The sequence below is a fragment of the Melanaphis sacchari genome, unplaced genomic scaffold, assembly GCF_002803265.2.
Source record: "Melanaphis sacchari strain LSU unplaced genomic scaffold, SCAv2.0 Contig134_pilon_pilon, whole genome shotgun sequence".
Classification (NCBI taxonomy): Eukaryota; Metazoa; Arthropoda; class Insecta; order Hemiptera; family Aphididae; genus Melanaphis; species Melanaphis sacchari.
In genome coordinates, this window is record NW_020270560.1 from 571,237 (window position 1) to 586,376 (window position 15,140).

The following is a 15,140-nucleotide window of genomic DNA, read 5'->3' on the forward strand; positions in this document are numbered from 1 at the left end:
ATTTCTTTTATAACAACTATTGTTTTTTTTTAAAAAAATCTAAAAATATCAAGACTGTACTCAAATTATTTTGTAATCATTACAAATAATCCAATTTTCAATTTTAATTGTCAAGGCGGCTTATGTAGAAAAATATTTTTTGTTTCAGAGTTTATGTAAATGAAAATAATTTAGATGGTATTAAATTCTAAACATAAATACATTAAAAACCGATCAAAGGTGAATTTACTAATTTACGTACTAAATGCAACTTTCATGTACATAACGATTACCACACATACATTCTCCTCATTCTTTAAAATCTTGATCTGAGATAAACATTGCTGAACAATAACTTGTAATAAATCAATTATGCTGGTTAAATTCAAATATATGCCTATAAAGGTAAAATATTCACCTATCTCAAAGAAAAAATTTTACATTTTAAGTATTTTTAGTATTTCAAGCTTTAAAAACAAACAATTAAATGCAACACTAAAACAATTTGACTAATTAAAATTTTTTTATTATTATTAAATCAATAACATAAAACATTAAATTAATAACTGAAGGAATTTTTCTGAGTACTGAGTGACATAATATAATGCTAAGTAGTAATTTACTTAATACTAAAAAAAAGACAATATTTAATCGTTAAATATTTTTAAAAGATAAATAAATTTTTTTTAAAATATTTCTTCCCATGAAAACGATATTATATAGGGTAAAGAGTGTATGAATAGTATAAGAACAAAATTAAATTAAAGGAAGTATAACAATTCATCCAATCCAATGCTAGGAGAACGTTTGAGACTCTGGCCAGTAAGGAATGCCAACTTGTGAGCCAACTGACATGGAGCAGGAACTCGTACAGTACCCTAAAATTAAAACAAATGTATTGGTAGAGATAATAAAAAAAATGTTCATAAAAACGCGTACTAACCGACCAATTGTAGTACATATGAGTCAACTTGAATGTAAGTCTTTGCATTATATCAGGAGGTAGTTTAAGTGTGTCTTCAATCACTTGATAATGAGTGGGAGTTACAGTACCTTGTCTTACATGTTGTGAAACTAAGAAGAAATCATACCTAAAATTTATAATAAATAATTCAAGTAAAAAAGTAATTTATTTATAACTATAAACTATTCATAAAATGAATGCGAATAAAGATACTCTGATTCAATTATATAATAAACACAAAGTTGAAATATCTTACTTGGTTGGGTCTGTGACAACACTATCAATAATTGTACCAGGTCGAGGATTTTCAGGGCCTCTACTACTAGGAGCAAAAAATCTTGCACTAATACGTTTAGTTACAATAACAAATGCAAATGGGACAGAACTTGCACCATAAAATTGTTCACAAGCAGTCTAATAAAAAATTTAAGAAATAAATAAAAATATTAAATAAATAAAAATTTTATTAATTTTACCTTCAGAAGTCTGACTTCTGTCTTATGTACATGTGATATCTGGCCTTCTCCGACACCATCTCTGTATACAATAATGGAAGTAGGTAATGCATTATTTTTACTTCGATACTTGGCCAATGCCTCTGAGACACACAAAAAAAATAAATAAATAAATAAGTAAATAAATGCACAATTATTATTTTTATTCTACAATTATAAAACAATAATAAAAAAGCAGCAATGTTTAAAGATATAATATTATAAGAAACCCACAATATGGTAAATTGAGTTTTGTGGTTCAATAAATATAATTATATAACGTTTTTAACAATTATTTAAAATTATTTTTGAACAGAAAGGACTGATAATATTCATAATTTATCTTTCAAATTTCATACTATATTGTTACAGAATAGGTGGTTGGTAAGCAGTTCCCATATTAAAAAGTTCACAGGTCAAGTGTTATAAGTTATAACAGCAGACGTTTTATACTATTCATAAAAAAATAACTAGAAATAATATAAAGAGAATAAAATTGTTTTTTTCACGGTTAATGAATTAGCTAGACCTAATATTAAATTTAACTTATTTTTTTAGCATAATATACATGAGTTGTTGACTTATAAAATCCACAAAAACTTACTACTTATGCCAGTAGCAAAATGAACAGAAAGTTCTTCGCCACTTTCATGAGCTTCAACGCAACTGAAGTAACTTGTGTGAGCATCATTCATGGTTGACACTAAAGCTCCAAATGATATATTTTTCCGTTGACTGTCATGACACACATCAAAACCAACGATCATCATCCCCTAAAACAAAATGTAAAATTAATTTTCATTGAATCTATTAACTTGATAAAAAACAGGTATTTTTTTGGGAATAGTAACTAGCCAAGGAGCACCGCCAAGCTTACAATTGATTTGAATAGCAATTTTAGTGCATACAGACATATTGTTTTTTTGCACGTTTTTCAAAAGTACAACTTGTGATGGCACTGAAAAAGAATGTTTAAAATAAATATAATTAAAGTCAATAATAATTAATATATTAGAAATATACCTGCTCTATCAATACATAATTTTCGTTTAATCATACTATAAATATCACCACGTGTGGACGGGATAACACATAGAATCATTGCTGGATTTGACTCATTAATTACTTTTTCCAAATCACTTAAAAATGTATTTGATCTTCCATCAACCATGGGAAAACTAAAAATTATATTAATTAGTTTCTTAATAAGTTAATGTTATAACAAAAACTTACATAGCAGGCTTAGGCAGTATAAATGTCATCCCTTGAGCAGCCTTTAAAAGACTTTGAGAAAAAGCTTCAACTTCTCGACAATTTTCCTTAGGTACTAAAATAACCCAATTTTTTATAGATGCAGAGGTGAACATTGGTAATGAGCGTAAGTGCTTTGTCCAATCAGCTTCTTCGCCACCATTATAACCTTTAGTTCGACTTTGAATTGGTTCTGGTTGTAATGTACGACCAGTAAGTTCAACTAGCTTGTTACTTAATGTAAGATTCCATCTTTTCAGTTCAGTTACAGACTATATAAAAATAATTTTTTTTCAATTTAAACAAACTATATAAATTTAAAAAATTTACTTCAGGTGTAGAAAGAAGACGATTTGCAAAATTTGTTAATCTTTCCATGCGTTCTTTAGGATTTACACGGGTATGTATGGCCATATCTTTCATAAGCGTAAAATTGTTTCTATAATTTAAAAAAGATAGTCAACACAGAATACATAAATAAATTATTTTTAATATGACAACCTCATGGCATCAGTGATACCAGTCATAACACATAATTCCGGAACTAGATAAACCAATGTATCTTCAATTCCAAACTTTCTTATCGATTTCTTATTTTTAGAAATCAACATCGGTTGTCTCCCTCCACGAATTGTCATGTTCCATTTCTAATAATTATTAACTTATTAATTACAAAAACTATTATATTGAATATTACTCATTTGAGTTAAATACTTCTTTGTAATATTGCATGTAAGTCATCTTTGTTCCATCTTTTTTAGTAAATTCAGAATTAGGATCACAACTCTCATCTATGTCATCAATTCTATATGTTTCATTGTTATATTTGGTCATCACTGTAGTACCCACAACACCACTTTTAAAATTTATCTAAATAAAAAAATATATTAATTATTTTATAATTTATTATAGCTACAATATTGAAATCCTATAAAATCAATAATAAACTTACCATCCAATCTTTGTTTCGGTTCCTATCAGCAGCACACTGATTCAAAAAATCTAACACAGTCTCTTGACGCATGACTTTAGTAGATATTTCAGCGCATAATAATATGTCATCTTCATACCTGCCAATGGTTGTTTCATAGCCCGGCCAAAGTTGAAGTTTATGTTGTACCATATCAATCTTAGAGAAGCATAAAATAAGGGTAAGTCAAGTAATGAATACAGTAATAAGATAATTAAAACTTTACTTTTGCATCTGGATCATAAAAATTTCTTCCAATCATTGTTAGTTTGAGATGTCTTAAACAATTGCGTAAGAGCAAGTTGAAAACTTGAATATTAGCATAATCGCCAGTCTCTATTACATTTGTAAACTTTACTGTAATTATCACAATTTGGTCATCTGGGCGACGTGTAGATGTAAGTTCAAAAGTCTAAACCAAAATATTAAAATAAACTTTTAATATACTAATGCCAGGTTGAAAAGACATTCATTGAACATTCAATAAAAAAATGGTTTCTTAAACAAAATTTAGTGGTTATTATTAAAACAACCAATTGTTTGTTAAAAAAATTAATGCAAATCCTAACATAATCGATAAAATCTAAATAAAATACATTAGATAAATTATTTACTTTTAGAACAACTTACTGGTGGATCAAATCGCTTTCCAGAAAATAACATCGTTCCATCAAATAAATATCCGCCTAAACGTTCTCGATGCTGAGCTACTAATCCTCTTTTAGTACCAATCCTGTCCTCTTCAGGACTAAAGTCAACTCGATATTGGTACAAGCACCAGTTTGTATATGAAGTTATGGGAAAGTAATTTGCTAACAGTTTTACTGGTTGCCCAGTAGTTCCTAATGCATATAATACATTTTTAAAATATGAATATCATCAATTTAGAGATAGTTATTATTGTTTTAAATTTTACTGTTATGTTTTTACAAATCTAACAATAATTTTAGTGAATTATTCCATTAGATAATTTTCTAAAAACTTGATATTATAATATAGATTGTTACTAAAACTTAAATTATAATACATATGGGGGACATTTAAAACTTCTAGTTTCTTTTTGGTTTTATAGATAAAGCAATCAAAAAAAAATCATCAAGTCGAACATAATGGTACATATTGTTTTGGCAAAATTTTATAAATAACTTGTTTTTTTAAATTAAAATAGTAAATTTATAGTTCAAAAAGAAACTTTGGTTAGATCATAAGTTTTTATTTTTTATGCTCAATAGAAATTTTAATTCTAGCACTGATATTTTAATTAAATTAATTTAAAAATAACTAGAAATGAATTAAGATTTCTGTTTTTAATTGCGAATGATTTTTAGTATTATCCCAATAAAGAATCATTTAATTTTAAAATCATTTTGTTAATAAATTATAAAAGATAGAGTATGTAATATATGTTTTAGATATTATAAAATAAGATAATTCAAATTACACTTCACCTTGCTTTCCAATATCTCCTAATGAAGATTGAGGTCTTGGTGTCCTAAAATGTTCAAGATCAATTTGTCTTCGTCCTCGTACTGCTCCACGTCCTAATGGCAGTAGTGTATCTCCTAAATTTTTATAAACAAATTAATATAAAATACTACTAAGTAACGTGTTTTGAGATAAAAATAAAATAATTAAATTAATAAAATTTGTTAAATAATTAACTAGGTCTATATTAAAATAAACAACTTATACTCTGACCCATGAGAGAATGCACCTTTTTTTTGCATGTAGACTAACAATTAAATTAGGAGACATTTACTAACGCTAATATTATAGGTATGTAAATGCATATTATTGGAAGCATTCTTCTGCGAGTCGAAGTATAGTTGTTACATAAAAATTAAAAATAAGAACTTAAATTTATAAGACATTAATAGATTATGTCATTTACAATATACATATTTAACAAAAAACAAAAACTGAAAACATATTACCTGTACTGGCTGTACTAAAAGTTTTAAGTCCTTCTGTAATTTGTTGCACCTTAAAAAAATATCATACATAAATGTTAGTATAAACAATTGGAAAAGGATTCTTACTCCTTCCATTGGGTCTTTTTTAACTGTATTATCAGTAGCTACTCCAGGTCTTGGTCCAAGTGGCCTTGGTGCTCTTTGTTGAGGTGCAGCAGGCCGTGGTGGCATTAAACGAGGCGGACGTTGCATACCTACACCTGTAGCTGGTATTTGCAATGGTTGTGAGGAATGTGTTGGCTGTGATGTAGTTGGTCTAGGTCCACGAGGTGGAAGTAAGCCTGTTAACCCTGATACACCGGGTTGATTTGCTGGAACTTGAGGACGTCCACGAGCCTTGCCCCTTGAAGGTCTTATGGGATCCATTTAGAATAATTTTACTAAAATAAAAGTTTTAATTAATATGCTACAACCAAAAAATATAAAATAAATATTTGTTAAAGAAATAAAATACTATCACACCATTTAATACAAATCAACTAACATTAAACAATGTGGCAGTGATGAATGTTTTTATTTATTTATTAATTGTAAACGAATGTGAACCCTTAAACAAAAGATAGAGACATCATAAATAGATACAAGTTAAATCTGACCGTTTACAACAAACATAATACAATTCAAATTTTCAAAAATAACATAAACAAAAACAAAAAAATACTAGAACAAATTACAATAAGTATATATAACAGTAAAAAAATTAATTACTTATTACAATTTGTTAAGGCATAGTAAATATTTGATTTAAAAACTTCATAGGATAATTATTATAAAGAAGGTATCAACAAAGTTTTCTAACATTAATACTCAAGGAAAATATGATGTTGAGCTATAACTAGAAATAAAAAACGATTTATTTGACCTGAAGTTAATCTAACTCATATGAAAGCCAACCATTAATAATAACTCAGGGAAATCTATGAAACTATTAAACAAATTATAAAAAAAAATTAGATCACTAACTTTTCTTATATGTTACAAGATGTAATACCTAACTAAGCAGAGTGCAGAATATATGAATCCTTAGATAGATCAATACTTAATTTGAAACAGAGATTTCCTAATAGATTAATAGAGGCATAGGCGTGCGCAGACTCAAAAAGTAGGTAGTGCCCATATATTATTATCAGCCATCTATATCAATACTATTAGACTTTTTTTTTTAATTGAATGTGCTTATAATATACATATTATAGAAAAATACAAGTTGCACATTATCGCACACCATTTTTAAGAGAGTAGTCATGGCAGGTTAACATTTGAGTTAAAATACAATAAAAAAAAGAAAATAAATGAGTAATTTTATTATTGATAATAGATGATCACAAGTTTTACTTTGTTAACTGAACAATTGGTTTCTCAGTACACAATTACAATTAACTCATAATAATTTTTAATATATGATACTAGTCACTACACTTCAATACGTTAAACTAAATACAGACTTTCAATAACAAAGTATACCACAGTAAATTATCCCGTTTTCATTTTTATTATAAAACTTATCAAAAATTTATTTTGGTGAACAAGATATATTTATTACAATAAAATTATTATCAATACATGAGAAATTTGACTGAGACATTGGGCACTCCGGCCCAAGAAATTCACAGAGCATGCCTAAAGCACACCATGTGTGCACGCCAATGAATAGAGGCAGATAAAAGTTGTAAGCTTTTTGAAAACCTGTATATATTGAATCACTTTGCTACCTGTCATTAAATAATGAAATAATTTAAGTTTGGTAAATGACAAAATTTTGAACTTATAAGTATGGATTTATTTTGTCAAAACCATGTTTAATATAACTAATTATCGAGACATCAATAATAAATTTTTTTTTAGTGATAATGGCTTCGAATATTTTAGGAATAGCTGAATTTGGAAATAGGTACACACTTAAAGATTTATTAAAAATAATATATGGTGGTTTAATAAGAACATTTTTACAGTTATTCAAAACACAAGTGGCACTCCATTAAACCCAATCTAGAACAAACATCTAATGAATTTAAGTGCATATAAATCTCACATTCACCAATCGACCATTTGTATAAATTAAGACTATTGTTTGATAAAAAGTTCAACATATACAAAAGAAAAATAACTGGCGAAAAACAGAACTTTTTTTGTCATATGAAGATAAACCTTAATATGAAACAATATCACTAGGGGTGGGATTTTTATGGAAGGGTATCTTTTTTTCTGGTGTTTCAAAATTTTGGTTTGTAAATATAAATTGTGTTATGAGTGATACTGATTTAAAAGTAATATTTTAGGACATTTTTTGACTAAATCAACCTTAAATGCATTTAAAGGTCATTTTTTGACGATTTTAGAGCATCTTCTTAGTTTGTAGAACATTTTTCACAATTTATTCATAAAATGAACAAAAATTGTTGAGATTAACAAAAAACTTAAGACAAACTGTCGACACTATGAATAATAAATTATTTAATACGACAAGTTATTGTCAACAACAAACATTTTATCATAGAAAGACTTTTCTGCTAATTATTAAAAAAAAACAGAAGACTATTCAACTAAATAAATAACAACGTACAATAATATTTAAAAAAATATATATATACTACAGTAGTATTTTTTTTCGAATTTTTATACTTTAACAAATAAATTTAAATCCATTTTTACAGTGCATTTTTTGAGATTTTTTAGGGTACAGTGGATTCCGCTTAATGTGGGCACGTTGAGACCAGCTCTGTTTGCCCACATTAAGCGGTTGCCCATAAAAACTGAAATTAGTAAAAAAAAAATAATTTTTATAAAAAAATATATTTGTATTATCATATAATTGAAAAAAATGTTAAATAATTACTAGGTATATAAATAAAACTAAATACCTATAATATATTAAATAAAATTAATCTTTGGTTGTAGAAGGTATACAAAACGTTGTAATTTTTCGTTGTCTAAGCTGTTTAGTATGAATCTGGTTGACAAAATAGTCACACGCTTCAAGTTTATCAGACGGACTATTTTCGTTTCCCTCTTGCATGAAGAACTTCTGCAAGAAATCAATGCACTTTTTCGCCTCTCTTTGGTGAAATTTGTTTGTTTGAATGTTAATGATTTTTATTACTTTCGATAAACACAATCTCATAAATACGACAAAATCCTATTAAATTAGTCGTTTTTAAATACTTATGTGTATATTCTAACGCTATGATAAAAAAAAAAAAAAAAATTGCCCACATAAACCGAATCGAGTGTCCATATTACGCGGTTTTATTTAACATTGTTAATATACATTTGTATTGGGACCAGACATGTTTGCCCACAATAAGCGGATGCCCATATTAACCGGTGGCCACATTAAGCGGAATCCACTGTATTACAATTCCAGCTGTAATTATTACTATTTTTTTTTTTCTTAGAGAATTTACATATTTCCAAAAAACCTTTATATCAATTTGAATATTATCATCAATATTAGCCATACATTTTGAATAAATTGAGGATATTAATTATTTACATTGCTTATGAAGATTTGAAAAAATTAAGAAGTCAGAATGAAGACCACTAATATTGTACTTTTTTTGTTAATTATTAAATTTTAAAGATTTTTATCAGCCCATAAAGGAAAATAATTTTCATCATAGAGATTTTAGATAATAAAATTGTGAAAGAATAATTTATTATTTCATATAATTTTCTTGTTAAGTCTTTGGAGGGAATATTTTCTAAGTTAAGATTAATGTGAATAAAATTGAAAATAGCATTATAATTACATTTGTTAAAACTACAGACTGGTAGGTTCCAACCACAGTGGCCTAGTTATGATTTTGTTCTTGTAAAGGGGTGATATTATAATTTATTGGATAAACATAAAGTCCAAACACCACGCCACACCTTGCCCTTATAACCCTATATTGCATATTATATCGTGATTATAACATATAATATGGATTTATTTTAAATCAAATAATTTTATATTAAGTATAAATCACATTAAAAAAAAAGCTCTAAGGGACCTTTCCCCTCCATAATTATGCCACTGGATTCAACTAGTAACCAAGCAGAGGCAACTATGCCTTTCAGTGGCAGTTTTGAGTGTGGCAAGTGAAGCAGTACCTCATCTAAAATTTCGTAGTAAATAGTACTCAATAAAATATATTTCTTGGCTCACCAATAGTACATATTTCACTAATAACTTCAAACGTACTTATAATTTTATTTGAGAAAAAATTCTTAGCGAAGTCTAATAGTATGAATTATTATTATATTGTATATTAACAATATATGTAAATTATCAAAAATAGCGTTACACCGATAAGGAATGCATGAAATAATTATTACATTAACAAACGCCAGTATTTTAGTCGGCGGTAATGTTCGATGACGTCAGAGAGGCATCATTTAACGTCGCCTCTAAGTTTGTACTTGTGTACATGAATTATACACACGCACGTTATGTACACGACAGTTAAATAAGTAGAATTATCATACGCAATAATCATTCTGAGGCTTGATTTTCATCGCCGCTGTGTACTAAAAATAGAATAGAGATATTTTGGTCAGCCACGGTTGCGGCATGATTAACAATTAAACATACATTATCAGTTGTTATATAATTTATAAAATTAAATTATTTTTATGTTTTTAAATTCCATTACTGTTAAGTTTAATTTTTGCTATGGAAGGGGGAGAGTGATACATGAGTTGTCTCACCCACTAAAACAATAGAACCAAAACCGCCACTGATGCCATTTGAGAATGTAATAAACTAAATGTGATTTTATATACATAATATAATGCTACTTCTTAATACCGGTAAAACACGATTTCATACGTTCGTTATTGGTAATATCTTATTAAGGTACACGATTGCGTACAATTTTACATAATTTTTTTTTACATTGTTATGTACAAAATATTAGGCTTTATTAATAATTTATGAATGATTTTTTTTATTTATTTATTATTTTACTATTATTTAGTTATTCTCATTAGTAGGGCTCGAATTTTGTAGCAAAATAAATCCTTAAAAAAGCAAAAAAAAAGCATTTATTAAATTTAATTCTAAAAAAATAAATTTAAATTACGCATAAAATTAAATATTAAAAAAGGAATTTACGACCATGTATTTAGTCAAGTTACTTTGATTAAAACTCATCTAACATCTTATTGAGTGCTAATAACGATTATAGAGAAATTATTTAGAACACTATACCTCACTGATTGATATTTACCGGTCAACTAAAGTATTAGTATGTGTTTTAAAAATACGCAGATATAATTCAGATTATTTTGAAACTATAAAATTTCGGCACAATAACGATAGTTATAATATCAATCATTCATTTATTACTGGTTTTTTCGCCGACTTTATAATTTCTGACAATAATAATAATTATGGTATTTTTAGACTATAATTTGTAAATAAGTTAAATTTTCAAGTAAAATTAGTAAGAATTAAGAAAAAAAGAAGCAAATAGAAGAAATAGGAATTAAAAGCAGGTTTTGTGGAAAAAAACAAAATAAAGTTTACTTCATTGAAATCAGAAACGTATTTATATATATAATAATTGTCTTTCTATTACACTCCCCTCAAAAGAAGCATTTGCTACAAAATCCGAGCCCTACTCATTAGATAATATATTTTGTTATTTTAAATTAATTGTTATAGAAATGTACATATTTTACAAGATATTTATTAAGTATATGGTAAAATTAATAAATTTGACATCATTTGATAACCCATCTATAAAAATACGCATTCGTGTTGCCAAAAAGGACAAACGTACGCAATCGTGTTCTATTCCTTAAAACTATACTGTTCTACTAAAATGTTGGTAACTTTAATAGTTTACTTAAATAAAGTTAATAATTTACACAAATTGAGATTTTATTAACATTAATCATAATTATGTAAAGATACTTTCCTACATAGAAATGTACCAACATCATCTACAATATACATGTAAAATTTAATTTCTACGATAAATCATTGCATACAAAAAAATGATTTTAATAGTCAGTCTAAATTACTAAGTATTTCTTATTATGTATTGTTTATATTGTTATCAACTGAAAAAGTCTTCGTCCGTGTTTAGTTTGTGCTTCCTCAAAATAAAATGCTTAAATGTTTTAAAGAAGAAAAAAATGTATTTTACTTAATTTTATCAAGTGCTAAATAGTAGTAGCTGAATTATAAATAAAACAAAAATAATCATAATAATATTAATAATAAACTGACGATTGGCGCGCGTTAAATGTCGGGCGGATCGTAACACGTTTGAGTGTCGTTTCCATAAAAGTATTATTATTTTTCGATAACGCAATTTATGTTGTTGAGCTAGTCGGTATTTTCCTAATATTAAAACTATTATTAAAAACATTATATTAATTTGTAGTCTAAAATGTCGGCAAGTATTTATTTAGTATTTACGACAGAGTGCATAAACGATTATAACTGTAATGACGAATACTTATATGGATGATATTAATAATTGAAAACATTTGTACGATAAAATATAATCTCATGAAACTAAAAAGGATATTATAACTATGCAGCAAAATGTGGAAATAAATTTATCATGACAGTGCGAATAATTGTCTTAATACTCCAAGAAAATAATTATACTACTTAAAGTGAACAAAACATTAATTTCTTAGGATTATTGAAAATATATCATTTGACAATTTAATTGTGAACATTTAAGAAAAATCAAAAAATTCATTATCATTATAAGGGACCTTAAAAACAAAAAAATGAATAAATTAAATTCAAAATTTGAATTTGAAAATAAAATAATTAATAAGAGTAAAAATACAAAGTATTATATCCAAGACTATATCATAATTCTCGACACTACTACTAGATAAATCTCATTAATTCGTCAGTAGATGCATATGACTGTGGTGTTTACTTATCCAGTTTTCAGTATTAACCTAATATTTAACTGCTCAACGTACTATTACGTCAAAATGTATTACACCTCTCATTGCCGCCAATGTACTATTTACGTTTTATTCATAATATTATAAAAAACTTTATCAGTATGGAAAAAAAGCCATAATTTACATAGATAAAATAAAATAACATTTAATAATACCAAAATCTTGTTTTTACCTTCATTTGTCTGATTGGTAAGGTTAATTTACAGTTGTGAATCAAACTTTGATAAAGTATATTTATAGTTTAAGTATACTACAATAAATGCATTAATTAATTTTACTTTATTAAGATAACATACATAAGTAGATAAAATATTTAAAAAATAAAAAATAAGTAAATTAATTTTTTTTTTTTAAATTAAAGGTAGAATTTTTGCTATAGATATTGTATTTAAATAATTGATAAGTATTTATTTATGAAGTTGCATTATTCAATTATATACTATAAAATATTTTATAATTAAAAGTAAATTTAAAAATCTATACAGGAACTAACTACCAACAACTTATTGCAGTGTGCTGTTGCAATAAATTTAATTAGTTTTAAATTGATTGAGTTACCAATATTATTTTGTATGGTTGTTGATAAAAATAATACTGCACTAAACTCTAATAAACATACAGTAGCCTTAATTTCTAATAAGTATTTAATATTCAAGTTGGTATATTTCTATATAAATTTGTGAAATAAATAACTTCTGATTATCAAAACGCTTAACTAACGAAATTAAGATACTATAGTCTGATTGAATTTCGTCGATGTCTATCAAAGTCATACCAATTTTCAGTAAAAAAAAAAAAAAAAAAAAAATTAACACGCGATGAAGCCACAAAAACACGGCATCATTATATTATAGTCAGGTTTATTATTTATTTATGCCGAATACACGGTAAGCGCATTAAACGTGTAACACGCACGGACCGTTTGGCAAAATAATGTAAAACCACGTTTTCATCGAACGTGTTTTGTGAACGTCAGCTTTAATTAAGACCCTTTATTTGAACGATAAAACTAAATGACGCAAAATTAACATTGCTAATGTTAAAATAAATAAAACAATCATACCTGAAGTCTTGGGTGTCGAATCGAATTAAACCAACAGTGTTTGCGTCAAATTTAATAAAACCAAAATTGATGTGCACGCGGAACGCGCACGATGACGAAAGTAAAATGTAACGGTTAACCGAAAACGGCGAAAATGTCGGACATGACGGACTGAGACAATAGAAACGAAAACGAGAGTGCGCGTGTGTCGTACCTGTGGTCAGACGACGGGCAGTGGTCTAGTGGTGGCGATTGGCGAGCGGCAACGTTGTACTCAGAACCGGTAGACCTGTACGAGACATGTAAAGTATTTATTGTAATATTGTACGAATATAACTTACGGCGGCCATAGGAAATAACGAACAAACGGAATGACTTGTAAGTTATAACTTATAAGTTGTAGTGCGAGTGTATAAATATAGACTGGATAGCGTTCGCCGCTAGGGCCGATGGGTAGTCAGCCGCTGCAGACATGGAATAGCGTAATGACTGGTGAGCCGATACCCAATCGTTTAACCGGTCACTGTTGTTAATTCACCCATATGTAATAATATAATTATTGGAAATTACGACATAATAATAATACGATGGACACTATTATACAATTTTTTCACTTCCATACTATTTTACAACGAACGCGCAGTAATGCATAGATGTCATCAGAGAGTAGAAAATCTTAACGTATAAACTTTGTGTATATATCAAGACCATCTTTAATGAACCTATCTCTTTCTCCCTATTTATAATATTTATTTAGAAATGTATATTATAGATTCTCTAAAATCTAGATATAACCATAGATTAAGTAATTTACTTTCACTCGCAGACAGATAATAATTTTTATTTATATAGGTATATATCTGTGCTTTTACTTTTACTAGTGTTTTTCAAATTATAAATCTATACTATGGATATAGTGAATGATGGATGAGTAACAGACGGTGTGTATCTCTATTGAACTTTATGATAACTATTATGTTATCGTCTATCATAATATAGAGCTTAATGTGTTTAAATCTCAAACTAAGATTAGTAAGATTTATATATATATATATATATATATATATATAGGTATAGACGTATAGTATGTATATAACTTGTATAATATAAGTATTTTAATTCGTGATTAAGTCATAGAATTGTAATTACAATTTCAGACTGCAGTATTTACTATGAATATAAATTAATAATTATTACTTATTAGAAATCAAATTTTGTTACAAAATAAATCATTAAAAAAGCATTTATTTCATTTATATCTAAAAATAAATAAATTTAAATAATACATTAAAAAAATGAATTTATAGTCATGTACATATTTGATCAAGATATTCTCGCTAATATTTATCCTGTTAGGTACTAATATATTTTTGTATACTGAAAAAGATTTAACTTTTGGTATTTTTGTGTCTATTTTAAATTTGAAATCAAATTGTATAGAACATTTATAACAACTGATTGACATTTACCGACACGCTAGAAAGATACCTACACTATATTTACAACAATATAACATGACAGATAATTTTTCCTTTCTTTGAGTCCT

At 26.9% G+C, this 15,140-nt stretch overlaps 1 protein-coding gene across 1 annotated transcript; it reads right to left on the minus strand.

Moving 5' to 3' along the window:
• Positions 1 to 552: 552 nt before the first annotated feature.
• Positions 553 to 13,881, minus strand: LOC112591467 (piwi-like protein Siwi). Its single transcript, XM_025335305.1, has 18 exons — positions 13,616 to 13,881; positions 5,698 to 6,011; positions 5,593 to 5,641; positions 5,107 to 5,220; positions 4,289 to 4,500; positions 3,885 to 4,070; positions 3,641 to 3,817; positions 3,403 to 3,558; positions 3,190 to 3,335; positions 3,019 to 3,127; positions 2,671 to 2,960; positions 2,461 to 2,615; positions 2,271 to 2,395; positions 2,042 to 2,210; positions 1,420 to 1,541; positions 1,200 to 1,357; positions 923 to 1,070; positions 553 to 857 (listed from the first exon to the last, which is right to left on the minus strand). The coding sequence occupies exons 2-18, from the start codon at positions 5,995 to 5,997 to the stop codon at positions 741 to 743; spliced, it is 2,733 nt and encodes a 910-aa protein (XP_025191090.1). The 5' UTR covers positions 5,998 to 6,011; positions 13,616 to 13,881; the 3' UTR covers positions 553 to 740.
• Positions 13,882 to 15,140: the final 1,259 nt, after the last annotated feature.

Bases quoted from the DNA above. Each gene is read 5' to 3' on its own strand.
- LOC112591467 (XM_025335305.1), bottom strand. From the start codon at position 5,997: ATGGATCCCATAAGACCTTCAAGGGGCAAGGCTCGTGGACGTCCTCAA. The intron at 3,818-3,884 runs GTAAAGTTTTAA...TGCTTCTCTAAG, and splicing joins TTTATGATCCAGATGCAAAA to ATTGATATGGTACAACATAA. The intron at 3,559-3,640 runs GTAAGTTTATTA...TTTTTTATTTAG, and splicing joins ACCGAAACAAAGATTGGATG to ATAAATTTTAAAAGTGGTGT.